At 45.8% G+C, this 27,384-nt stretch overlaps 1 protein-coding gene across 8 annotated transcripts in view; it reads left to right on the top strand.

Moving 5' to 3' along the window:
• CDC14B (cell division cycle 14B) overlaps nt 1-27,384 on the top strand; it is an 81,530-nt gene that overhangs the window by 14,137 nt on the left and 40,009 nt on the right. For 3 of the 8 annotated variants that reach the window (XM_040416979.1, XM_040416976.1, XM_040416977.1), the window contains exon 1: nt 25,314-25,667. The exons of the other annotated variants lie outside the window; for them this stretch is intronic. In XM_040416979.1, the coding sequence (XP_040272913.1) occupies nt 25,619-25,667 (49 nt within the window). In that variant the 5' untranslated portion in view covers nt 25,314-25,618. Of the gene's footprint in view, nt 1-25,313; nt 25,668-27,384 lie in introns of those variants that run through there. 8 annotated transcript variants of the gene reach the window in all.

Consider the following 27,384-nt stretch of genomic DNA (forward strand, 5'->3'; position numbering starts at 1 on the left):
TTTAATTAACACACAACGCTATAACCCTGCCATTAAATCAATTTTAGATGAAAAAGGGAAAAAGCTCACTAATCCGAAAGACATAATTGAATGTTTTAGAAAATATTATGAAGCACTCTATTCCCAAGACGAGTTTGACCAGACACGAGCGGAGGAACTTCTAGCTAATACCTCTCTCCCCAAACTTTCAGAGGATATGCTAAATAGCCTTAATAAGCCAATTACAGTAGAGGAGGTCCAGGGTACCATTAAATCACTTGGTAATGGGAAAGCCCCGGGTCCGGATGGATTCCCGGCGGAGTTCTTCAAGGCCCTAGCGGCAGAAGTCTCACCAGTTCTACAGGAGCTTTTTGATTCATGTCTACATGGGGGGGACATTATGTCTACAGGTAAGCTGGCCCATATCAAATTGATTCCTAAACCAGGTAAAGATATTGCTCAGATGGGATCTTACCGTCCAATATCGCTAATTAACCAGGACCTTAAAATCATGACCAAGCTAATGACCAATAGACTAGCGGATCTCATGCCATCCCTGATAGGACCACACCAGGTCGGGTTCACAAAGGGGAGAGCAGCAGTCACCAATATCAGAACAGTCTTAACGATACAAGATCACCTTTTTTATAATCAGAGTCCAGATGGCTGCCCTGCTCTGCTGTCTGTGGACGCGGAAAAAGCTTTCGACAATGTTAATTGGAATTGGCTTGGGAAAACACTGGAGGCCTTTGGCTTTACAGGACCTTTCCGGACGTTCCTAGATAAATTGTATGCAGGTCCAATGGCCCAGGTCCATTTACCTGTTTTTTTGTCGACGCCTTTCCGCCTCCATAGAGGCACGAGGCAGGGTTGTCCCCTGTCCCCGCTCCTCTTTAACCTAGCCCTGGAACCTTTAGTTAGATTCCTGATACATTCTGATGTGTATCAAGGGATAAAGGTGGGAACTAAAGAAACTAAACTTATATGTTTCGCAGATGACATACTTATTTTCCTAAACTCTCCAGAAACAGATCTTAATAAAGTGTTAGATTCCCTACAATATTTTGGGGAGGTGACAGGCTATCGAGTAAACGTGAGTAAAAGTCAATTGTTATATTTAAAGGGGTTTACCAGAGATCGCACTGCACCAATTATGCTCCAGGAGGTGGAGGTAGTCCCCCAGTATTTGACCTATTTGGGGATTAAAATAGGTAGAAGTGCGCTGTCCCTTTATAAATTAAACTATAGTCCACTAATCAAAAAAATAGAGGAAGAACTTGAAAAGTGGATGAATTTGCCATTGTCTTTATTCGGGAGAGCCCATCTAGTGAAGATGGTCAGCTTTGCTAGATTACTTTATCCTATGCAAACAATTCCTCTCCTGATAACACATACAGATGTTGCCAGGATCCAAAGGGCTTTCTCACGCTTTTTATGGCGAGGCAGGAGGCCGAGGATCGCATATGCAAAGTTATGTCTTTTGAAGTGGGAGGGGGGCATACAGATGCCAAATATTAGGAATTATAACCTAGCCTCCATCTGGAGACATATTAAAGATTGGTTATCTGGTTCCTCAAACTTTTCTAATACCCCCTTGGAGAAGGAATTAGCCGCTCCATGGGAATTGAGTGCTATTCTACACACCAGAATCCGAGACATTCCTCTGGCTTTGAGGAAATATACGCTTCTGAAAGACACTTTGGCTACGTGGAGAGGGATTCGTAAACTTTACCGATTACCAATGTATCTATCCCCATACATGCCACTATGGACCCTCCCAGCCTTCCCAGCAGGGAGACAATCAGTAATGTTTACACTCTGGAAAGAGAAGGGAATTACTACCCTGAAACAGTTGCTTAACCCTATGGGAAGTGAGTTATTGTCGTGGCAGAATATCAGGTCCCAGTTCAGGTTGCCTCCCTCGCACTTTCTCTCATATAGCCAAGTGAATTCTTATTGCCGGTCTCAGGCACTAGACATGGGTGACCAGGAAAGGAGAATCTGGTTTGATGCTCTAATGGGAACTCAGAATAAGTCTCTTTCAGATCTATATCGGAAAATTCAAAATACCCATTCGATTCCTATAGAAGCAAAAGTTTTTCAGAAATGGGAAGTTGAGCTGGAAGAAGATGGTTTGACCCCAAAGTTAAGGGAAGGCTTGGAACGTGTGAGGCAGGCGACAGGAAATGAGACATGGAGGGAAATGCATTTCAGGATTTTGCACAAGGCAACATATGCGTTTGACTTGTCTTATAGGGATGCTCCAGCACACTACCTTAGATGGTGCCCAAAATGTCAACTCCAGAAGGCCAATCTGTTACATGGGTTGTGGAACTGCCCGTCTTTAACTCCCCTGTGGAGGGGTGCGCTAGAACTCATGAAACAGATTTGGGGTGTGGAAGTACAATTGAATCCGCTGCATTGTATTTTTCATTATATACCTTGGGACACTAAGGGGGAAATAACTCACTCCACACATGTCAAAGGTATTCATCTGTTTTTATTAGCAGTAAAAAAAACTATATTGAGACATTGGATATTTCCCACCATTCCAACTTTAGATGAAACAGTGGGCATCATGAATCGTATTCTTTATATGGATAGGCTGGAGGCTGAGAACAATAAAGATAAGTCCACAAAACCCTTTTTCAGCAAGTGGAGGAAATTTATCAGCCATGTTCTAACTCCAATGGAAATTCAGGAGGTTATGAAACCCTTTCGCCACACTAAATGGTATCTGGAAGAACAGATAAAGGGGACGCTAGGTGTACTGGAGATAGATACCCCGTGATGGTAGCTCTCGATAATTAGAGGTGTAGTCATGATTCTTTCAAGATATAGATATAGAGGCCTGCAAGCGAAAGTGAGGCAGATATCTTTGATGGAGAGTTCTTGTACTTGACCGAAAGTTGGGGCACATAGTTGGGATGATTAAAGTTTATGGGAGGGGGGAGGGGGGTGGGAGAAAATGAAAAATTGGAAGATATTGTTACCTTATGCAATATATGACACTATTGTACGTGTATCTGGAAATGACATATGTATCGCTAAGTGTCCTTCTTACCATATTTGTCTGCTGTCAATTAATGTTTTCCTAAATAAAAATATTTTGAAAAAAAAAAACTATAATTCCATATTATACATTAGCTCAAAAGCTTGACCAACCCCCACCCACCAGCACTGATGCAGATTTGTTTCCATTACAGCTGTACTCCAGTTGTGTATAAACCTTACACTATGTATCTTTATAGATGCATATACAGCTCAGCTACATGTGTCTTATCCAGTCCCCTAACATCACTTTGGCTGAATGGCTTCCTATACAGCCCTGCTACATCTTTATTCTAGTCCCCCACTAGCACGATGTCTGAAAAGCTTGATATTCAGCTCTGCTACATCTGTTTCTCTCTTCCACCAGCATTGATGCTGACCCGCCACATATACAGCTCTGCTCCATCTGTATATTCCCTTCCCCATTAGAACAGCAGCGTATTCAGCTCTGCTACATCAGTTTCTCTCTTCCACCAGCATTGATGCTGACCCGCCACATATACAGCTCTGCTACATCTGTTTCTCTCTTCCACCAACATTGATGCTGACCCGCCACATATACAGCTCTGCTACATCTGTCTATTCCCTTCCCCATTAGAACTATGGATGAACAGCAGCATATTCAGCTCTGCTACATCCATCAGCCCCCCCATATGCCTCCATCAGCCCCCCATATGCCTCCATCAGCCCCCCAAGTGCCTCCATCAGCCCCCCCAAGTGCCTCCATCAGCCCCCAATCATTGGTGGAATTGGTGGTGCACATAGAAATAATACTCACCCACCGCTTATGTCCTCCGACGCTGTCCGCACTGTCTTTTCCCTGCACGAACTGTTCGGTCGGCCGCGCATGCGCAGAACTATATTAGACGCGGCTCAAAAGAATATGGATCCGCGCATTGCAAGGGAAACCACTGCGCAAGCGCGGCCCATGGATGCGAGCGGTGGCCGTATACATGGGCAGCGAAAATAAACAATGGATATTGACAATTCTATTTGAAAGAGAACAGTTTGATTTTTTTTTTTAATCATATATATTTAGAAAAAAGTTCACTGGGGGATAAATAATTTAATCAAATATGATTAAGAAGATGGGAATACCCCTTTAAGACAAGGAGAGCTGTTTCCCCATCTCACAATTGCATTTGCAGGGTGCCGATGGGAGACAGAGGGAGTCCGCTCCCTCTGTCAGCACTTTACATGCGGCGGCGCCATTGCCCGCAGCATGTAAAGCGTTAAACAGCCAGGATCGGCACTCCTGCTGGTCCAGGCAGTAAGAGCAGGGCCGCTGCTCTCATGTGAGGACCCGTGCAGCGCTTAGACTGGGCCGCCATAAAAAAGCGTTTTTAAACAGTAGGCACCCAGGACTAATGTCTGCGACCGGCAGTAACGCCGATCGCGGACTTTTAACCCTTTTTTTAACCCTGGCATCTGAGGGAGCATCGGGGGAGCCAGATGCATTGTGCGGCAGCTTCTGTCCTCTTGAATGAACAGAGGCTGCCTGTGACAGGGCTCCATAGGAACATAGGGGGTTATTTACAAACTTTTTGGCATATATGTGTCGCAGATTGTGGTTCAAAGGTTACTTACAACTTTTTCCCCTTTTCCGCTGCTCACGCCAGGTCTAAAAAAAAGGGGCGTGGCATGGGCGGGGAAAAGGGTGGCCCAGCAGGCCTGTCTCATTTATCATTTTCTACACCTGTTTTAGGCGTAGAAAATGGTCTAAATCTACTCCAGCAAGGGAGCTGGCGCGTAGATTTAGCCAAGTGTATAGTCCGCCTAAGTTATGTAGAGGCCGGCCCCTGTACATAACTTAGGCGGATGAACCGCTAGCACAGGAGGGACGAAGACTGGCACCTAAATCTCCGGTCTTCATAAATGTCCCCCATAGTGTATTTCTCATATACTCTAATGCTAATACATTGGAGTGTATGAGAGAAGCAATCGTGCTTGTTATAGTTCCCAATGGGAACTATAAAAAAAAGTGTGTGGGGGGAAAAAAAAAGGTTTTTAAAAATTTTAAAAAATATAAAAATTCTAATCACCCCCTTTTCAATAAAATGTAAATAAAAATGTAAACAATAAAAAAAATACCCACCACGGCATGCGAAAACTCCATAATATTAAAAATGGCCGATTCGCAGTTTTTTTGGTTGCTTCACCTCCCACTAAATTATTTTTTTTAAAAGTGATCAAAAAGTCTTACAGAACCCAAAATGATAGCAGTAGAAACAGGTCCATTTTACCTTATAGGGAAAGCTGTAAAAAGAATACCCATAAAATAATTCCAATTTTAACCCGTTTGGAACTTTCTTTCCAGCTCCCCAGTACATGGTATTCAATACTAAATGGTGGAATTAGAAAGGCAGGGTGTGTAAAATGGAAAAACCTTCAGGGGCTGAAAGGGTTAGATGAGTAATGTAAAAAAAAAAAAAAAAAAAAAAAAAAAAAAAAAAAAGGCTGCAGCACTAGGGTTCTCACATATCCTAACAAAAAAAAAATACCCACCAATTTAAGCCACACCCAAAAGGGGTGTGGTCATGGGGCTCCCAGTATTAATAATGCCCCCAGAAATATTAATGCCTCCATTAGTGCCCCCAGAATTAGTAATGCCCTTATTAGTGCCCCCAGAATTAATAATGCACCCATTAATGACCCCCAGTAATATTAATGCTACAAATAATGCCCCGCAGAATTAATAATTTCCCCATCAGAACCCCCAGTATTAATATGAAAACCGACCAAAAGGAGTGGGTCAATAAAGTACAAAAACACTTATAATACTGAGGTAGTCAAAAAATAACATCATTTTATTAGAAAATCACAACAAGACATGATTGACACAAATCACAAAAGACATTTAATGCAGGTCACAATACATAAACGTATTAAAAACCAAGAGGACCGATGGTGGACTGCTGGTATATATTAATAAAGTGCAAGTGCAGTAATCCTGATTGGTCATCAGTACAAAGGTGTATTACACCTAACCACTATGGCTCCAAACTACATATACGACCCATATGCATATATTGTACAACAGATACCAAAGTTTGGGGGTGAAAATACACACCACAAAGGCTAACTGAGGCAATAAGATAACTAAAAATATAATAGGCACATAGAAAATACTGACCAACCAACTTTAGTATACCACACAGGAACACCACCGGTCCGCTCCCCAACGCACGTTTCGCGTTTAGCTTATTCAAAGGGTACTGGATAATGTGGTGAGGATGGTCTCTTAAATAGGTGGAACAGCTATGCCATATTTGCTGATAGGTTAACTTGCTAGTGTCATTGGCTAGCCTGTCATCCATCTGTTTTAACCCACCTGGATTGTATCAAGTGGTGAGTGCTCGTTATATGGCGCCCGACACTCTGCCATGGACGCCGCGCTCAAAGCCACGCCCAGCCAGTCCGGAGGAGGAGAGTCACGCAATTACTGCGTGACGATCGTCATCCAGGAGCGGAGGGCGGAGCCCCAGCCTGGCGCATGCGCAGACCACCATATTAGGTGAGGGCATCTGGATCGGCCGCTGTTCTGATTGTATACCACGGGATTGTATTACCAATACCCGAACTCAATACAATTAAAACACAGATTGACATCTTATATATATATATATATATATATATATATATGTAATAACACCATTAAGCATGTTTCAAATGCAATTTTAGATGTGTGGATGCAGCACCTACAGAACATAAATAAAACACACTAGAAAGTTGTTATGGGGAGAAGGACGCACAAAAAGCAAGAGTAACATTTTACTTGTCCTATCTAAGGTACAATAATATATTTTGATATTTTTGGAGGGGAGGCACCAATATAATGCATGAGTGCATAACGTGATTACGCTATGTACACACCATGTAACATATATTGGAATGAGGGGAATTGGGTCAGCACAACCTGTATGTGGTGCACATCACTATGGCGAAATACATATACAAGTGAAAAATACAAATGTGATAGCACTCTACATCCAGCAATTTGCCTCCATGCTGGATGAGGCATTGGTGTACATTTTGGCCAAAGCGTAGTAAGCCACTCACCACGTCAAGGTCGCCTCTATTTGAGTGGTCTCTAACACTAGTTCCTACCTGTTCATGGGCCATGACAGCCACACATTCCCTGGATTTTGTGTGGCTGTCATGGCCCATGAACAGGTAGGAACTAGAGTTAGGGACCACTCAAATAGAGGCGACCTTGACGTGGTGAGTGGCTTACTACGCTTTGGCCAAAATGTACACCAATGCCTCATCCAGCATGGAGGCAAATTGCTGGATGTAGAGTGCTATCACATTTGTATATATTGGAATGACCATTGTCTATGTGGTAATGCCAAATGATTTAGTGTCTGTTAGTTACTATATCAGTTGTCCCCAGAAAAAAGAGGGGAGCTAAAATCAAAAAGAGAATTGTTGTAGCGTGCGCAAGAGAATATATATATTAATAGCCCCCCCCCCCCCTAGTAATATTAATGCTACAAATAATGGCCCCCAGAATTAATAATTTCCCCATCAGAACCCCCAGTATTAATAGTGACCCCCCCCCAGTAATATTAATGCTACAAATAATGCCCCGCAGAATTAATAATTTCCCCATCAGAACCCCCCAGTATTAATAGTGCCCCCCCCCCAGTGATATTAATGCTCCCTTCTCTGCTTGTGCAAAAAAGGAAAAAGAACTCGCCTCATCCATTTGCTTGCACCGCTGTGAACACTTGCTGCTGACTGGAAGCTCAGAACAGGACCTGCACTCCATCGTGATGACGTATCACAGGTCCTGCTGTTTCCAGTCAGCGCTGTGAAATGTCATCACAATGGAGCGCAGGTCCTGACCTCGGTGCCATTAAATGGATGAGGGTAGGTTTTTTTTTTTTGTTTTTTTTTTTACTTAATACAAATGTATGTGTGTGTGTGTGTGGGGGGGGGGGGAGCGCAGGAGTTAAAGGCTGTACTAATGAGTTCTCCACAATGGTAGTAACAGTCCATACCGGCTTGGCCGCACTTGTAAGAGAGTGCACACCAGAAGTACACAGTTTAAAAAGGCCACTGTGCCGTGTGGCAACCCCAGTATGTTCCTACATGGCAGACGTTTAAGGAGGTCGCCCACAAAAACCAAATCGAAATAAAACAACGTAGGCAAAGTGCCTTCGGTTAATCTGGCTGATGGTCATTTTATTTTTATTTTTTTTAGATTAATCGCCCAGCCCTAAGTCATGCCTTCTGCTTATTAGCTCTGTATTACTTCTGGATGGCCAGGTGCCCTGCCTAGCTGTGGTGCAGTCTGATTGTGCCCAGGGGTCTGCATATCCTGTATAGGATGGGGCACAACTGTTAGTTTTCTGTTTCTCTGGTAGTGGAGATTTAAAGGGATTATCCCACCTTCTGTTTTGCGTGCCGTGGCTGCTCTCTCCTCTTGGCAAACTGCTCAGTCAGGGGGCGTTGACCTTCCTATTGCGTGACAGCCGAATCAGCGCTCTGCTGACATAATCCCCCTGCCGCATGTTATGTGTGTGCGTGCTCACGTCTGAGCCGGGAGTGGCAGAGGCGCACGATACAGAGAGACCGCGCATGCTCTGACTTTACAGCTGAAGAAATGACGGGATGAACGGGGTTGACCGTGCATACGCAGTCATGCGAGAGGAATAAACATACGAAGGGAGGCAAGAGATTGACCACGCATGCGCGATCCCGTGAAGCTGGCCACCCAGCCTACAAGAAAACAGAGGAGGACACCGCGCAAGCACGGCCACCGCGGCAGTGGCCGTAAACCATTGCCAGCCACATGTACACAACTCAGAGGAAGAAATGCAAATAGAGAGGAAAGGAGGAGGAATCGATTAAAACATGTATTTAGTAAGTTGCATGTGGTGGGATAAACAACACAACAATTGAAACGACATTACATGGGATAACCCCTTTAAGGCCTCATTCACATTTATTTGTGTTTGACGTCCATGGAAAGCCATCCGCGTTTCATCCAGACTTCAGTGGGCGTGTTTGGTCCACATCACAGACCAACATGGGGCATGTCTTCGTGATTTTTCCATCAACCCACGATCACTGGAAAAACCACTGCTGTGCGAACAAAGACATTAAAATCAATGGTTACATGTGCTGTCTGATTCACTCAAGTGTGAACGAGGCTTATAGCAGGCTGTCATTACACATGTGAGGGAGAAATGACAGATCTGCAGGCTACACCGTGCCCAGTGTGCCACTAAGTAGCACTGCACAACCCCTTTAACTAAAAAAAAGTCAAAGACTTACCACAGGGGTCCCCCAAGATCACAATGACAAAGAGCCCCCTCAGAAATCTCCATGATGGATATATAAAATGTGCAGGAAATGGCACAGACTCTTGAGAACTGTAATGAATGGCATCAAGGAGCGGTAACAGAAGCCAACGTACAACAAAATGTACCCTAGTATGGGTAATGACAGCGGCATCAACCAGCGTCCAGACAGGACCAGGTGGTTGTCTATACACTTACATGTTTAGTGGCACACTGGGCACGGTGTAGTCTGCAGTGCCTGGCAGATCTGTGATTCAGGTTAGATTGCCGTGTTGGCATCTTGCGATAAATAAAAAGGATTTTGGGTTGCATTTTGGGCACTCGGTCTCTGAAAGGTTCACCATCACTGCCCTAGGGGACAAGAGGTTTGAACCAAGTACACCCAAGGAAGTGAACAGTGATAAATGGTAATAAAATGCGGCTATTCTCACTCCGCTGTCGTAGGATCTGTTCTAAACCTTCAGATTTGACAGAGAAAATGACACCACGTTAGGACCCATGGCGGATGACTAAGGCCTCTTTCACACGAACTATACAAATTGCATCCGGATGCGTTCAGTGAAACTCGCAACATTTTGCAAACAAGTTCAGTCAGTCTTGTCTGCGATTGCATTCAGTTGCTCGTTTTTTTTCCGCGCGGGTGCAATACGTTTTGATGCGTTTTTTACGCGCACGATAAAAAACTGAAGGTTTGCAAACAACATATCCTAACAACCATTAGTGAAAAACGTATTGCTTCCGGATGCAATGCGTTTTTTTACTAATGCCCCGATAGTTCGCTTCTATCGGGCCAGGGCTGCGTGAAAAACGCAGAATATAGAACATGCGGTGATTTTCACGCAATGCAGAACTGATGCGTGAAATGAATGGGTCAGGATAGAGTGCGGGTGCTATGCGTTCACATCACGCATCGCACCCGCGCGGAATACTTACTCGTGTGAAAGGGGCCTATTACATTTTGCATTACATTCTGCTCGACCAAACATACAGGAGAATATAGCACTACATACCTCTTACATCCAGTAACCTCTCCGATATAGATGTTCTCTTTCTATATGGACCAGACCACCATGATGCCTTCCATCATTCATGTCTTATCTCTGCACTTCCATCATCCTCATCACCTTCTCAACGCCCCATCCTGCCACCCCCAATACTGTGCCTGCTGTGTACTGCAGAAACAAATGAAAATAAGAAGACCACACAGATGACAGATACCCCTTTTCGATAATTATGCGCACACAGTACCCTCAAAATAATTGTGCCCCAGTAAGAATTGACCCAGATCAGCAGGCACCACCTCCTAACATAGAACAGCATTGGGGAAGGAGAGGGCTCCCTAGATCTCACAGGATTGTAAAAAGCATCCCCAAGCCCCGCCGACCACTGATTGTGTCACAGTGTAAGATGGGAAGGGGGGATTTAGTAAGACTGGTGTTTGTCTACAGTGCCAGAACCATGGACTCTAGCATCATGTCACATCAGAGTGATCTACCTTGTTAAAATTCAGACGTTGACCTCGATCTCAAGGTGGAGCATGCAGAAGATGTTGGCTTATGTTCTACCCCATTCAGCAATGTAATACAGCATCAGGAGCGCACATGCAGATCTGCCACAGCGCCACCTGCTGGTTACCAAGTGTCATTCTTTGAGAATCAGGAATAAACAATAAAATAATAGAGAGATGGGTGTAAGCGATTTCTGTGGAGGGGTGTAACATTTGTCACTTTTATTAGCAGTGTAATTTGGAGGCAAACACAAAAAGGTGAGATGAGAATACCCCGACATAGACCATTACTATTCGTGCTCACAGGGCTACTCTGGAGGTGCATGTGGACACTGTATACATCACTCCAGCGTTACATTGAATGTCATGTCTAGAGTTATTCTCACCTAGAAACACTGGGGGAGACTTATCAAACTGGTGGAAAGTAGAACTGGTTTAGTTGCCCATAGCAACCAATCAGGATCCACCTTTTATTTTTCACAGCTCCTTTGGAAAATGAAAGGTGGAATCTGATTGGTTGCTGTGGGCAACTAAACCAGTTCTACTTTCCACCAGTTTGATAAATCTCCCCCATTGTGTTTTTTGGTAGCCTCTGCGCGCACACATGGTTGGAATTTGCTTTGCCTAGCTTTGATCTGGCTAAAGGGGTTGTCCGGGTTCAGCTCTAAACCTGGACATACCCACATTTTCACCCAGGCAGGCCCTCTGAGCTTCCCCCTAGCAGAGAGCCTGGTGACGTCACCAGCAATGATGGGGGAACTTTAGCACTGCTCTAACCTTTTTACAGGATAGGGCAGCGCTAAATCCCCGCCCATTAGTGCCGGTGACATCACCAGGCTCACTGCGAGGCGCCTAGCTTTATCCATGGAGAGCCCGGTACGTCACTGGATCTTCAGAAAAAGCCTTTGGGCAAGGGAGAGCATTGGAGTATGAAATGTCAGAGGGGCTGTCTGGGTGAAAAAAGGGGTATGTCTGAACCGGGACAACCCCTTAATTCATGGAACAGATTTGAGTATTGGCTCATTTCTAGTTACAGCCTTTGTTGCCACTAGGTGGAGCCATTCCCCTGAAGACACTGGCATGGTGTCAATCTGCAGTCATGGATTTCCCTTTTTTAGAACGCTGACAGTCCGGAGACATTATCAATTTGGAAATTAGAATTGCTTAGAAGAAAATGTATCAGTTTGGAAATTTGTATAATTACTGAGAAGAAAATTCCATGTTATAACAGTGCTGAAGCCTGGGAACACACACTCACACAATGCTCAGTCCTCATGTGAATGAATATATTAGCCGTATCATCTCATATAAAGAAACACCCATGCAAAAAAAAATAATTAAGTATTCGACCGATTAATCAAACAGTTAATTGAGTACTCTAATAAGAAAAAACAAATTAAGAGAACGTTTTCTATAAAAACTCATCAGCCCCCCATGCCATCAGTCCCCTCCGCCCCTGCCAACAGTTCTCAGCACCATCAGTCACCCCCCCCCTATCAGTTCCTCCCCCATGCCACCAGCTCCCCCACTGCCATGAACTACCTCATGTCATCAGCTCCCCCCACTGCCATGAACTCCCCCATGTCATCAGCTCCCCCCACTGCCATGAACTACCTCATGTCATCAGCTCCCCCCACTGCCATGAACTCCCCCATGTCATCAGCTCCCCCCACTGCTATGAACTACCTCATGTCATCAGCTCCCCTCACTGCCATGAACTACCTCATGTCATCAGCTTCCCCCACTGCCATGAACTCCCCCATGTCATCAGCTCCCCCCACTGCCATGAACTCCCCCATGTCATCAGCTCCCCCCACTGCTATGAACTACCTCATGTCATCAGCTCCCCTCACTGCCATGAACTCCCCCATGCCATCAGCTCCCCCCACTGCTATGAACTCCCCCATGCCATCAGCTCCCCCCACTGCTATGAACTCCCCCATGTCATCAGCTCCCCCCACTGCCATGAACTCCCCCATGTCATCAGCTCCCCCCACTGCCATGAACTACCTCATGTCATCAGCTTCCCCCACTGCCATGAACTACCTCATGTCATCAGCTTCCCCCACTGCCATGAACTCCCCCATGTCCTCAGCTCCCCCCACTGCCATGAACTACCTCATGTCATCAGCTCCCCCCACTGCCATGAACTCCCCCATGTCATCAGCTCCCCCCACTGCCATGAACTACCTCATGTCATCAGCTCCCCCCACTGCCATGAACTACCTCATGTCATCAGCTCACCCCACTGCTATGAACTACCTCATGTCATCAGCTCCCCCCCCCTGCCATGAACTACCTCATGTCATCAGCTCCCCCCACTGCCATGAACTCCCCCATGTCATCAGCTCCCCCCACTGCTATGAACTCCCCCATGTCATCAGCTCCCCCCACTGCCATGAACTACCTCATGTCATCAGCTCCCCCCACTGCCATGAACTCCCCCATGTCATCAGCTCCCCCCACTGCCATGAACTACCTCATGTCATCAGCTCCCCCCACTGCCATGAACTACCTCATGTCATCAGCTCACCCCACTGCTATGAACTACCTGAACTCCCCCATGCCATCAGCTCCCCCACTGCCATGAACTCCCCCATGCCATCAGCTCCCCCCACTGCCATGAACTCCCCCCACTGCCATGAACTCCCCCATGCCATCAGCTCCCCCCACTGCCACGAACATCCCCATGCTATCAGCTCCCCCTCCAAGCCATCAGTGCCCAACCGCAGCGCCAGTGAAATCAAATACTTACCTTTCCTGCTAGGTAAAAAATTAGCATCAAGGCTGTCCTGAAATAAAGACTGCTGCAGCCGTCCACTTGACATATCCTTGAGCGGCATGTGACCATGGACGGGACGTCATCACTTCCAGTCCAACACTTCCTGGTGGTCAGTCATTTTTTTTTGGGTGGGTTGGACAACCTCTTGTACACAGTAAACTAGTGTGGGTGCAGTAGAGGAAGCTGAAAGACGTGTATGGGCACATACCACCTTATGGATGGGACAGCCGCCTGGACAGGACTGAGGACTGGCTGAATAAAGGGGCACAACTTCAAAAATGAATGTACTTGCATCTTTAAAACACGTTCACATTAGCTATAAAATGGTCGACGCCTTTAATAATTGTCCATCCATCATCAGTCATGCTGAACTTTGGAGATTTCTGATGCGGGGGGAAGTGAATCTACTAAATATCGCACCTTCCAATGCTAGCATGTGACATTTCACCCTTTTTTATAGGGTGTGACAGGTTTGATGGCATGCTGCATATTGTACATACTGTATAAGTCAGGCATGTACCCATTTGTCAGAAGGAAGGAATGATATCTGAATGATGTATACATATGGCAGAGATGTACAGATGTTTGTTCAATTATATATTAGAGTAATGGGGATCTATTTCCCCCATGCTTTTCCCTGGTCTAGGATCCACTTCTAGTTTTGGCGCAGAAAAGAAATGCAATAAACTTTTCTTTATGGAAATTGTGAAAGGACCTACAGTAACTTATCTATAAAAATGAATTTTTTTTTTTTACTGCTGTACCTCTCGGTAGCAAGTAAAGCAGTATCTGTGTTTTTTCAGCATATCCGTATGTAGAGATTGTAGGTAACAGAGATATAATGGTAACTGTGTCTGCAAATGATGCAAGACTGACGTCCACCATAATCCAAACTTCTCACTCCCATCTCCAAGACTTCTCCCGAGCTGCACCAGTTCTCTGGAATGCCCTACCCCAAGAAATTAGGTTAAATCACAATATACACAGTTTTAAGGGCTCCCTAAAAGGACATCTTTTTAGGGTGGTCTAACACATCCCGTGATCTAACTCCTCTCCATATATAGCCCATTTATCATCAGTTCCTGAACCTGGTCCTCCACCAAACTCTTCACCGCACCCATGCACTCTCAAGCACTACAGATATCGTCTGGTGACTGGCTCATGCAGCTCCCCTATTTTGTTTAGATGGCCGGACCATTGTATAAAACGAGCACTTTTACCTTTTGGGTCACCCCTTTCTCCTCATAGATTGTAAGCTCTTGTGATCAGGGCCCTCATTCCTCTTATGACTTGTCTGTTGCTATGTTATTTATGACTGTTTGTACATGAACCCATGAATTGTAAAGCGCTGCGGAATATGTTGGCGCTATAGAAATAAAGATTATTATAATTAAAACACTTAATAAATGTAGTACAAAGCATGTACTGCAGTCTTTTTGGAGCAGATTTTGATTAGTAATTTTCTCCAGTGTCTTCTCAGCGGTTCTCATAAGATGTCCTTGGAAGCATTTTTAAAGCCATACCGCTGCAGGAAATATTTTTTTTTAATGTTAAGCCAAGCTTCTCACCCCTGCCAATCCCTGTACATACGTGCCAAGTCCCGCTCAAGTTAACTTTGTGCCAACAATAATCATGCCCTAAAACTTTCTGTGCCCTTTGTGTGGCACAGTAAGTATGCCACCTTAGTATCTCCCCAAACATTAATGGTGCCCCCAGACAGTAATGATGCCTCTTAATGCCTCCTCACAGTAAAGATAACCCATTAGTGCCTTCCACACAGTAAAGATGCCCCCTTGTACCTCCAACACAGTAAAAAGATTCCCTTAGTGTTCCCACGCACTACAGATGCCCCCATAGTGCTCCCACGCACTACAGATGCCCCCATAGTGCTCCCACGCACTACAGATGCCCCCATAGTGCTCCCACGCACTACAGATGCCCCCAAAGTGCTCCCACACACTACAGATGCCCCCATAGTGCTCCCACGCACTACAGATGCCCCCATAGTGCTCCCACACACATTAAATATGCTACAGTACCCCTAGTGATGCCCTTTTAGTGCCTCTAAGATGAATACTTGCCTAACCCACTGCCACAATGCGGTTAGCGGATCACTCCGTGTAGGACTGCTGCGGTCTGTGCTGTGGCTGTGACAGCGGGGGTGACAGGGTGAATGGTGGAGCACAACAGAGCCCTGTGTGTGGAGCTGCACAACTTCCATGCACAGGCTTCATTAAGCACAATATAGAAATCCCCCCCCCCCCCCTAGAAACAATGCTGAGGAAGAATACCTCTGCACACGTAACATCTGATGCAGCATGCCATGATTTTAAATTATGGCGGTACAGTAGAGGCCTCATGGACCTCTCTGACTGATAGTTCTATTTTGGCTCCGTACAAAAAAGGATCCATTATGTGGCCGTGTACATGAGCCCTTAAATTTCAGTAATGCCATACACTGGTGTATGATACCATAAAAATCTGATAAATTTCCTCCAGACTTCCCTTAGTCTGCACAGATGGGTAGCAATGAAAGAAGAGCGGACGGCCATAGCCTTTCCAAGATGGCGCTTCTGTCTTTTACTGCGCAGGTGCAGCTAGAGAACATGCAGGGCAGTGAGGTCCACAATGTCTCCTAATCTGGCATTCCTCAGGCCCCATTGGTATGAACAGAATGACATTATGTTATTAGTGCTGGTTATTGACTCTTCATGACTTCTAACCAGTTTATCCAGGGTATGATGATAGGACACATGTTCCTGCAGCATTAGATCACTATCTGAAGATCTGCAAAGCTCACGTGTATCTCTTCACCGTGAATAAATCTGGTTATGTAACTAGACTTATCAGGTTGTCATTATCTGAATGCATGTAATTGCCACTACTATGATTAGGAACTTTCATTACCTGTGTTGTAATCCACTGATAATAGTACATACTGTACACTGAGAGGCAAAGGAATGCAGATAGTATTTTGTAATAAAATACACCGTGTTAGGTGGCACTGACAATTAGCAGATATGATGTGGATTTTCCGTCTGGATTTGTGGGTGAAAACCCCCACAGCATAATAGCAGACAAATGGATGAGAACCAACCTCCACAGAATAGGTGATGGTGGTCTGACTTCTGGGCCCTCCACGATCACAAGTCCCGGAGTCTCCTGAGTGAATGGAACAGCGATCGTGCATGCTTGCTGTCGTTCCATTCAACTACATAGGACTGCTGAAGAGAGTACCGGTGAACCATTCACGCTGGGGACTCCAGGACCATTTTCTCATGATCATAAGGAACCACCACCGATCACCTGGGGATAGGTGATAAGTTCTTATGTCAAAGGGGTTTTCTGAGACTTTACAACTGATGACCTATCCTCTGGATTGGTCATCAGTATTCAATCGGTGGGGGTCTGACACCAGAACCCGCAAATCAGATGTTTGAGAAGGCCACCTCCTTCTCTCAGCTTTTCCTAGGCCAATGACGACATGTTCATCGGTCACATGGCTTAAGCGCAGCTCAGCCCCATAGAAGTGATTGGGACTGAGCTGCGATACCAATCACAGCCGCTATACTATGTACGACGCTGTGCTTGGTGAGCACAGAGAAGGCCGTGGCCCTTACAGGAGCTGATTGGCAGGTGTCTGAGCCCCAACAATCAGATACTGATCACCCAGAGGATAGGTCATCAGTTATAAGGTCTTGGTGGACCCATTTAAGACAACCCCTTTAAAAGGGCTGTCCGGGTTCAGAGCTGGACATATCCCCATTTTCGCCCCTCTGACATGAGCATTTCATGCTCTGATGCTCTCCCTTGCCCTGCGAAGGATTGTGCAGGGCAAGGGATTTTTTCTTTATATTATTTCACTGCTAGGCCAAGGCTTCACTGAGCAAAGGAGAGCATCAGAGCATGAAATGCACCGATGGTCATATCAGGGGGCCGGAGGGGTGAAGATGGGGATATGTCTGGGTTCAGCCTTTTAAGGGTAATGGGCTTATAAAGAGGAAAATGATCAATTAGGACATTCAAGTCTGCTGGGAAGAAGAAGCAGACAGAGAGAGTACACTTTTGACAAAGCCCTCCCTCCAATTCTTCGACACATCCCACCCCGGGGCAAAGGCTGAAACTTTATTAACCAAATAAAGCTGGGTTAACATGTTGCTGTAACAGTGTGGTTTTTGATGCCATTTTCTAAAATCGCAGAACATGTACAAAAAATGTACTGCAGCCGCAGTGTGTTAGTCCAGCCTCATGGTTAAGTCTCCTCTTAACCAGCTGTTATTGCATGTAGATGCTTCCCTGGTCCCCCAAAAATCTCTGGATTATTTGAACATTTGAAAATATCAAAATTACAGACTTGTAGTGTGTGTTATTTTTAAGATGCCAGCTTTCTGCCCCTACACTGCCGGAGGATACGCCTAATTTATGACAGGGCTCAGGCATCCTTTTGTCTATCTTTATACCATCTATGTGTTGGCTTACTTTGCGGCAACATTTTGTGCCGAAGTTTTGGCCCAGAATGTTGCATCTTAGGCCACACCCTTTGGTCGGTAAACCATGCTCCCTCAGTGGGTGGCAGTGGGTTCTTCTAAAACTAGATGCACCAAATTGCTCCAAAAATGCTCCACATAGCACCAAATGTTGTCACATTTACAATTATATTAGCAAATATAGGCCAATATTAATGTTATTACTGGAAACGGCACAGACCTCGCATGTGCTTAAGCTAGGTTCAGATAGGAGCAAAAAAGGAGACAATACTGGTATTCATGCCGGAATCCATCTGGTGCTGACCGTGTCAGGCATATTTCAGATCCGGCAATTCTGTTGTTCTCAGGGGCGGACTGGGAACTTTAAGTGGCCCTAAAAAAAAAGATAAAACTAAGTGGCCCCATGTTTCAGGCAAATACAATCTGTCAGAAGTAGTCGGGCCAGCAATACATTTAGAGCTCAGCAGAACCAGATACCATAGCGCAGCACAAAATACTGCCACTCACGCCATAGCATTCAAGTACATCACCTTCTTGAGCATGGCGATACAGTTGAATTCAAGAGGGCACCTGAGGCGGTCAGACAGGTGCATATGTTCCTGGTTCTCCTAGTATTAAGCGCATCAGATCATTATGTACCTGGCTGGCAGCCATGAGGAGGGCTCAGGTGGCCCCCAGAACAGAATCTAGCCGCAGGCGTGAACCTAGTCTTAAATGTCCTCAAAATTATCAGTCATCCTGCTGCTTGCCACCGGAATATCTTCTAATGGCGGGTTTACACGGCCTGATAGTCGGGCAGATTATCAGGAACAAACGTTTTTCTGGGCAGCAGCTCTTGCTCTCTAAACAGTGATCTGCTGCCGTATGAGGACGAGCGATCTCAGTAGCCATCAGTTGTCCTCATACTGGATGTGATAGCTTCATGTAAATGTAGAGCTTCACCCCCACTGAACGAGCAGCCCACTGTCGGAAAATTGGCTGCTCCTTGGCACATTGTAAATTCACCTTTTGGAGAGTAGATTGAAAGGCAGGATCTCCAAAAGTCACAGGTATTTCTCTTTTTCTTGTACTTTGATATTCTTTGCATAAAAAAATACAAAAAAAAACTTGGACAGCTGCAATATGTGCCTTTGGGGCTGTTGGATTGGGAGATGGAACAATAGACAATGATTCATTTACAGTGGTAGGTGAACCCATGTACGTCTTTATAGTCTGCAAATTATTGGTGTGAAAAACAAGTGGAGCTGGTCTGTCGAGTTTTTTCAGGTCTCATACAGTAAACAGGCCTCTGGAATTGTGGAAATACAGTAGTTGGATAGAAAAGCTGTTTTGCATTGATTTCTTTATTGATATGTAATGAGTTAGGATTTCTGAAAAGCTTCTTTTTGGCGTTTTGCAAAAATAATTCTGCTTCAGATGTGTGCTGAAAAGTCTATGGGAATTACCACATTTCTTGGTTTATAAGGCACAGCTGATAAGATGCACCTCCTAGGTTTTAGAGGAAAATTTTATTTTTCATCAGACCTCAGATCAGACCCCCATATGAAACCTTAAGAACCCCCATATCAAATCCCTCAGATCAGACCCCCATATCAAACCACAGATGAGACACCCGTGTCTGACCCCCATCAGAGATAAAATAAATTAACTTACCTCTCCTGCTCCGTTGCTACTCTGCAGGTCTAGTGGTCCCTCCTGCACTTACCGCTCCCCTTTCTTCTCTGGGCCCACGCTGCACGTGTCCTAACTGCGTACAGTGTCAGGTCATAGTGTGCGCACTACGTCCTGTACGCTGTAATCAGTCAGTGGCGTTTTTGTCCCATATATATCCATTGTTTCTTGGCCCTGCTTGATAAAACACAAAATTCGGAACCAAACCCGAGTTCGGTAAAAGTTTTTTTTACTGTAGAAATTAATTTCTGATATTATTGCCCGTAGTCTTGCCAGACTTCGCAAAATAATAACTTCGGCTCATAGGAGCCAAGCTCCGTACAGTATTGGAACAAAGTTTTATGCGAATCGACTTTGAAAGTTTCATCCGAAGTCGATTCGCTCATCCCTAGTCTAGATCATAGATGGAAAAAAGTAAAGCTAGCATCTGTTCTCAGCAGGCTCCCAAGACCTCTTCTCCGGGCCAAATTACTTTGAATTCACCTGGTAGAATCCATCTTCACATCAAGGATGCTTTCCACTTCAAACTCCTCTTCTGGACCAAGTGGAGGAGGAGCAGAGACTGGAGACCTGGAATAGTGGTTGAGAACCAGCAGTCTGAGATGTAAAACATGGAAAGAATTGGGTATACAAAGAATAGGTGGAAGGAGTAACTTGTATTATACAGGATGGATCTGTTTCAAAACTTGAGAAGGGCAACCTTGTAGGAGAGGATATTTTTGGAGGATAGCCAGACTTTTTCTCCTGGACCGAAGTGTGGTGGTAGCCTGCATCTCTGATAAGCAGTTCTCTTTATTTGAACAATAGCTTGGACCAGGGAAAATAGAATCAGCGGCTGGCACCTCAAAGAAAGCAATGGAATCAGCAGATTGTCCATATACAATGTAGAATTGGGAGTAGTTGTTATAAGCAGAGGTCTCAATAACACCTGCACGGGCAATTTTACTCTCTGCAAAAAGTCTCATGCGCATTTCAACGCATGAGACATACTTTGTTAAGGAACACTGTGTTTGTGCACCTTGTCTAGTCTGTTCAGTCCCTGGCACCCACACTATTAATCTTGGCGTGGGTGACAGGAACTGAACAGGCCTCACAGATTGTGCTGATACAGTGCTCTAGATAATCAGGGAAGCCCTGACTGATGCCAGGCTCCCTTTGTAACAGCCGGCATTGGAGATAACTCTGATGCCACTGTCAATAGCGATCACAGCATCTAGGCAGTTAGAGAGACAAGGGAGACAAGGGAGGCATGAGAAGTGAAAATATGGAAAGGATACAGGATCGGGTCTCTCAGACCTGTAATTGCCCTGCATCCACCTCATAAACAGCCCCCTCAATCTCTCCCTCAGACTGTCCCGAAATACGGCGCCAAGGTTTGCTGCCTGATCATTCGCCCATAGCAAAGAAATGGACAGAAAGCTTTCGACCACGTCTGTATGTAATTTGTGGTGTCCCTGCAACAACTTGCTGATGTCTGGGTCCATTTTAAGAATATCCCAATGTTTGCCCAGCACCTGTCTCACTTCGTTCACTGCTATATCATACTTGCCTATTAGTCGAATTAGGCCTGGTGTAGTCTCTCTGCGTTTTGGGTGCGCCCTATGATACGCTACACGAAGTGTAGAGTCTGGATAGCCTTTTTCCAGAAAACGTCTGTTCCTGGAATACTGTGTCATTGGAGCAATTTCTTCTCATTCTAAGGTATTGGCCTGTTGGAATGCCCTTTTTCAATGACAAAGGATGATGGCTATTCCAGTTCAGAAGTGAGTTAGTGGAAGTTGGTTTCCTAAAAGGTTTAGTTTCTAATGGACCTATACCATTTCTGGTGATTTCAACATCTAATGGAAGGACATCCCTCCTAAATTCAAACGTTAAGCGCATGCCAATGTTGTTACAATTCAATTCTTGCACAAACCTCTCAAAGTTGCATTTCTCACCACGCCAAATCAGGAAAATGTCATCAATAAATCTATTCCAACTAATGACACTTTCTGTCAGTATTTTGGGGGAGTCACAGAACACCAGGGTCCTCTCCCACCAGCTCAGGAACAAGTTAGCATACGACGGGGCACAAGAACTGCCCATCGCGGTGCCCCTGAGCTGGTGGTAGTAGGACCCTCCAAACACAAAGAAGTTGGAAGTCAAGGTAAAGTTAAGTAGTTCCAGCACAAATTTGTTATGTGCTCGATATTGTCAGCCTTTGGTGGCCAAAAAGTTACTGACCGCTTCCAGGCCCAAGTGATGGGGAATAGAGGAATAAAGAGCCTCAACATCTATGGAAGCTAAAGCCATATCCTCATCCAGCGAAACCCCCTCTAGCTGTGCCAGCAGATCACTCGTATCTCTCACGTATGAGGGTAAGGCTTTAACAAAGGATGCCAAAATCTGATCCACATAGATGCCTACATTGCCAGTTAAACTGTTGATACCAGCCACGATTGGACGTCCCTTTAGGGGCGTAACCCCTTTATGAATCTTAGGAAGACTGTAGAAAGTTGCCACAGTGGGACGTCGGTTAAAGAAAAATCTAAACTCCTCCTCAGATAAGTTCATCCTTGGCTGTATTCAAAACTTCTAACAGTTCCTTTTGATACCTCGCAGTAGGGTCTAATTTCAATCTTTCATATGTGTTACGATCTCGAAGGAGATCAAGGCACATGTTCTAATAATCAGTAGTCTTCATAATCACTATATTGCCCCCCTTGTCGGAGGGCTTAATAGTGACTTGTTGATCTTTTTCAATGGAACACAAGGCATCGAATTCAGCTTTGGAACAATTGAACACAGGTTTCCTCACTGTTAGTTCTTCCAGAGCGCGTGAGACTCGCGCAACAAACACCTCTATACAAGTGGGGTCACCCTGGGGGGGCATCAAGGTACTCTTAGGTTTCAAAGTAGAGAAGGGGCCCTTTCCCTCATGTGGTGAACGCATTGCACCCACACTGAATCCAGACCCATTTATTGCTATGGGGCTGTGCACATGAGCGGTGATTTTCACACATCACTTGTGCGTTGCGTGAAAATCGCAGCATGCTCTACTTTGTGCGTTTTTCACGCAACGCAGGCCCCATAGAAATGAATAGGGCTGCGTGAAAATCGCAAGCAAGTGCGGATGCGGTGCGATTTTCACGCACGGTTGCTAGGAGATGATTGGGATGGGGACCCAATCATTATATTATTTTCCCTTATAACATGGTTATACGGGAAAATAATAGCATTCTTAATACAGAATGCTTAGTAAAATAGGGCTGGAGGGGTTAAAAAAAAAAATTCAAATAATTTAACTCACCTTAATCCACTGAGATCCGCGGTGGAAATCCACAACCTAAACTGACATGCGGCCGATTTAAAATCTGCACTGCAGCGTGGGGATGACAGCTTTGCTGGTACTGTAATATGCTGTGGATTGTAAGCAAAAACCCCTCGGCTCTTTGTAGGCTCTGCTCCTGGTTTTGACTTCATCACTGATCAAACACTGACTGTCCTTAAAGGGTTTCTACCACCAGAAATACTGTTATGTAGCTGACTGACATAGCGATGCACTAATGTCAGCGCTACATAACAGTATGTTTTTTACCTTTCTCCCTGCAGCCGTTTTGCTAAAATTCACACTTTTACAATATGCTAATGAGCCTTTAGGTGCTATGTGGGCGTAGATTCAGCACCTAGAGCCTCCGTCTACTCACCCTTTATCCCGCCAAGGTCCTCCGTTCTGCCCGCCCTGCTCCTCTTGATTGATGTCCAAGTTCCATGTGTCGTTGAGGAAATCCCGCGCCTGCGCCCTTCACTTCTGTATTCGGCGCAGGCGCAGTGAATGAAGGCCGCGATCCTGGTGCCGGCTTCCTCACTGTAACGTAGTCGGCGCTGAATCTACGCCCACATAGCACCTAGAGGCTCATTAGCATATTGTAAAAGTGTGTTTTTTAGCAGAACGGCTGCAGGGAGAAATGTAAAAAACATACTGTTATGTAGTGCTGACATTAGTACATCGCTCATGTCAGTCAGCTACATAACAGTATTTCTGGTGGTAGAAGCCCTTTATGGACAACCAAAATCTAACTTATGTGTCTTTGGTCATAAAATATAACAATTGCAGACCATGAAAAATAAACTCGAACAGCAGCTCATTGTTCTCTCAGGCGGCAACTATGTATTCTACCCCCTTTGATGCTAGTGCACGTGAGCTAGTTTAGGTTTATTGTGTAGATAAAGTTAAAATAGAAGGCACTTACTCCTGTATTGTGATTGTCCATATTGCCTCCTTTGCTGGCTAGATTCATTTTCCCATCACAAAGGAAGCAATATGGACAATCACAATACATTAGTAAGTGCTTTGTAGTAACTTTCTCTACATGATGAATGCCATTGGCTGAAGTGAGACAGCCCCTTTATGGAGGTGGTTGCTGGGTTTAGTCTGTATACTTTCTGTCCGCACAGTGCTCAGGGCCATTTTGATGGAGATCCTCTTTGTGGCCCCTTTCACACAGTAAGTATGTGTAAGGCTAGTTTCACATCTGCAGAAGCTATCCTGGGAGAGAACAGTATGCAGGAAATTGCCGGCTGCAACCAGAATGCCCGTCGGTCTCAATTACTGTAATGGTCCGGTAAAGATCCGGCCGCAAAACGGCAAAAATGCCGAGGATTGGACGGACAGAATCCGCCGCACGCTGTGGCTTGTGTCCAGCGGGTTCCCAGCACTGGCAGCTGGATCACAATGATCCAGATGTGAAAGTAGCCAAACCCAGGAGCTACAGATAAAACAGTATGCTGCTGATATCTGGTGTTGACGGCCTCTGACATGTCCCGTCTTAGGAGAGGGTCACACAAGGCTGAAAGAAGACATCCCACCATCTAGTTCGGCCTATTATCCTGCAAGTTGATACAGAGGAAGGCAAAAAATATATATCCTTGTGGATTTTTTGCGCAAACAGCCTTTCATACAGCTCAGGGGGAGGTTGTGCTGAGGATTAAAGCCGTGACTACGCCAAAAAGGGACATATTCCTTCCTGGCACCATTGTGGCTATGAGCTGGCCCTCCCTGATCCTCAGACCTTCCGCCTATTGAGATGTATGGACGGCAGAAACTGGAGGAGGCCACCGGTGGGTTTTCAGCTTTTGGGGGGTGGGGGGCTGTCCACTACAAAATAACGCTGTGAAAGCCATTGTGTGAACTATGTGATATATACACAGTTCTATGGACAGCAGTGTGGACGCCCATTGGCAACGATGGGATCCAGAATCCGCATGGAAATCTGTGCACAAACTTTTTAGCGGACATCTCTGAACTGTGCAGTGTGTGGAGGTGGTGAGGGTCGGCAGTGTACACTGACAGATCAGTAGGTAGAGGATGCTGGTGTGCACGTGGACGAGCTGGCTGCGGTCACAGGAATGCGCGGGCACCGGCGCCGCCTCTTCTCAGGGCATTTAAACTTCTGGCCGCTCACTATTGGCTGCGAGCCGCATTCCTGGGAACAACGGCTGGCGCGATGTCCAATCAGCGGGCAAGGATCGGACTGTGGGCGGGGTTAGCGAGTAGCCCCGTCCTCCGTCCACCTACTCCTCTGCCAGATTCGGATCCACAACAAACTGGACTGGGGCTCCCGGGATGTGCAGGTACCGCTGCGGTTCTGAGCCGCTGCACAGTGCCTGAGGAAAGTCGCACTCAAGGCGCTGCGTGCCCCGAGCTATTGGCGCCGGGGGAGCGGCTCGGCGCAAAGGTCACTGGTGAGCTCTAGGAGGAGCCCATGGCTGGGCAGGCTTCTGTGCCACCCTGTCACCCTTAATCTGGAGCATCAGCATTCGGGACACGCCACCCTGAACCTAACTTCTCAGCATGGGCGACGAGCACGACCTCCCTCCCGGTGCGGTGGACGTCTTCGATGGTAAGCGCTGCCGTCTATGCGATATCGATGCGATTATATGTAGATTGATACGCCTGTGGGGGATGGGTGTTCGGCTTGACCCTTTGTGATAACTCTGAAGATAAATGTGGGAAGCCCAGCCATACATGGGGGCTCCAACCAATGAGATGCCTTCTTTAGTTCTCCAGCCTGCGGTGAAGCCATGAAAGCTGCGCTGGGATTGGTTGCTGGGACTCTTGTGACCTGCTGCTGTTGCTCTCCCTCCCTCGTAGTAAAGGTCACCTGTACATGGCCTGTGGGGCTCCGGCCACCATGTTTTGTTACTATGAGGTGGTTTTTATGGGTGACAGGAGGGAGTGTCTGCAGTTTGGCTTGTAAATCCCGGATTCCTTCACACTCCTCCATGCAAGGCAACAAACCTGACGCCATGTGGCAGTATTATATTTGTGTGGAGGGCGGCATGCCTTCTTCACACACACCTTTTCCATAGAGAGTCCGTGTGTCATCCATAGTCCTCTGGCACTGCTAGTCTCCTACCAATGGTCAGTGAAAACCACTCACAGTACTGTCGTGTCCGTGGTTTTCTTGGACTATAATGTGCGTGAGGGATCCGTAATCATGGACAAAAATAGGGCATGCTTCCGTGGTGTCATAACAGAACCCCGATCAGTGGAAAACCACCGATGTGTGAGTGGTCTGTGGGGACGCGTCCTCGATTTGCTGTGTGGGTATGTCCACTGTGGAGCAATCATACCAGCAAAGTGTAAATTGACAATTGCATAAAGTGTAAATTGACAATTGCATAAAGTGTAAATTGACAATTAAAGTGTAAATTGACAATCCCTTTTTTTTTTTTTTTTTTTTTTTTTTTTTTTTAGTTAAAGGGGTTTTCCTGGTATTTAATATTAATGTCCTGTCCTCCGAATAGGTCATCAATATTAGATTGGCAGGGGTCCAAATCCCAGCACCCCCGACGATCAGCTGTTTGAAGAGGCTGCGGCCTGGCAGGTCGCTGTACTTGGTATTGCAGCTCAGGCCTATTTACTTGAATGAGATGGCGCACCACCTAGGCCGTGTCACCGGCGTTCTGCTGCTATTTTGTATCATCAGTATTGGACCAAATCCTGACGACCTCTGCAGGTATATTCCCACACAGCAGACCTGTCTGAATGGGGTTCAAGCTCATGTTGTAGAAACATCCGCCTTCAGGTGAATGGAGCTTACATTCTGGCTCAAAACTTTCTGCTGATGTCTCCACGCCGTACGCGCCCTTTTGTAGTGGTGACAGCGTGGCTTTTTCCACTCGGGAAGGGGGGGGAGGTTGTGTACACATAGTCAATGAATGGTGACATTGTTTTCCCCACTTCTAATTTTAGTCTGTTTCCACGGTGACCGCGTTGTTTGCTCAGAACGATTTTCCGAGCAGAGTTAAAGGCGAGTCAAAGTTTAACTTTCCTGCCTGTGGACAAATGGATTGAACTCCTAATCCCATTAATACGGCCCCCTTTGCAGCTTAAACAGCTTCCTCTTCTGGGAAGGCTTACTTCAGGATTTTGGAGTTTTTACCCGCTCACCCAGAGGAGCATTTGTGCGGTCAGACACTGAGGTTGGATGAGGGGGCCTGGTTCACAGTTTTATTTCTGATGTGGTTGGGGGTCATCTGCTCCACTGCAGCCAATGACTGGCTTCAGCGGTGATGTGTCTCTTGTGGATGCCTATTTACTTGCCGGAATTTAGA

Source organism: Bufo bufo, chromosome 2 (genome assembly GCF_905171765.1).
Source record: "Bufo bufo chromosome 2, aBufBuf1.1, whole genome shotgun sequence".
NCBI classification, from domain to species: Eukaryota; Metazoa; Chordata; class Amphibia; order Anura; family Bufonidae; genus Bufo; species Bufo bufo.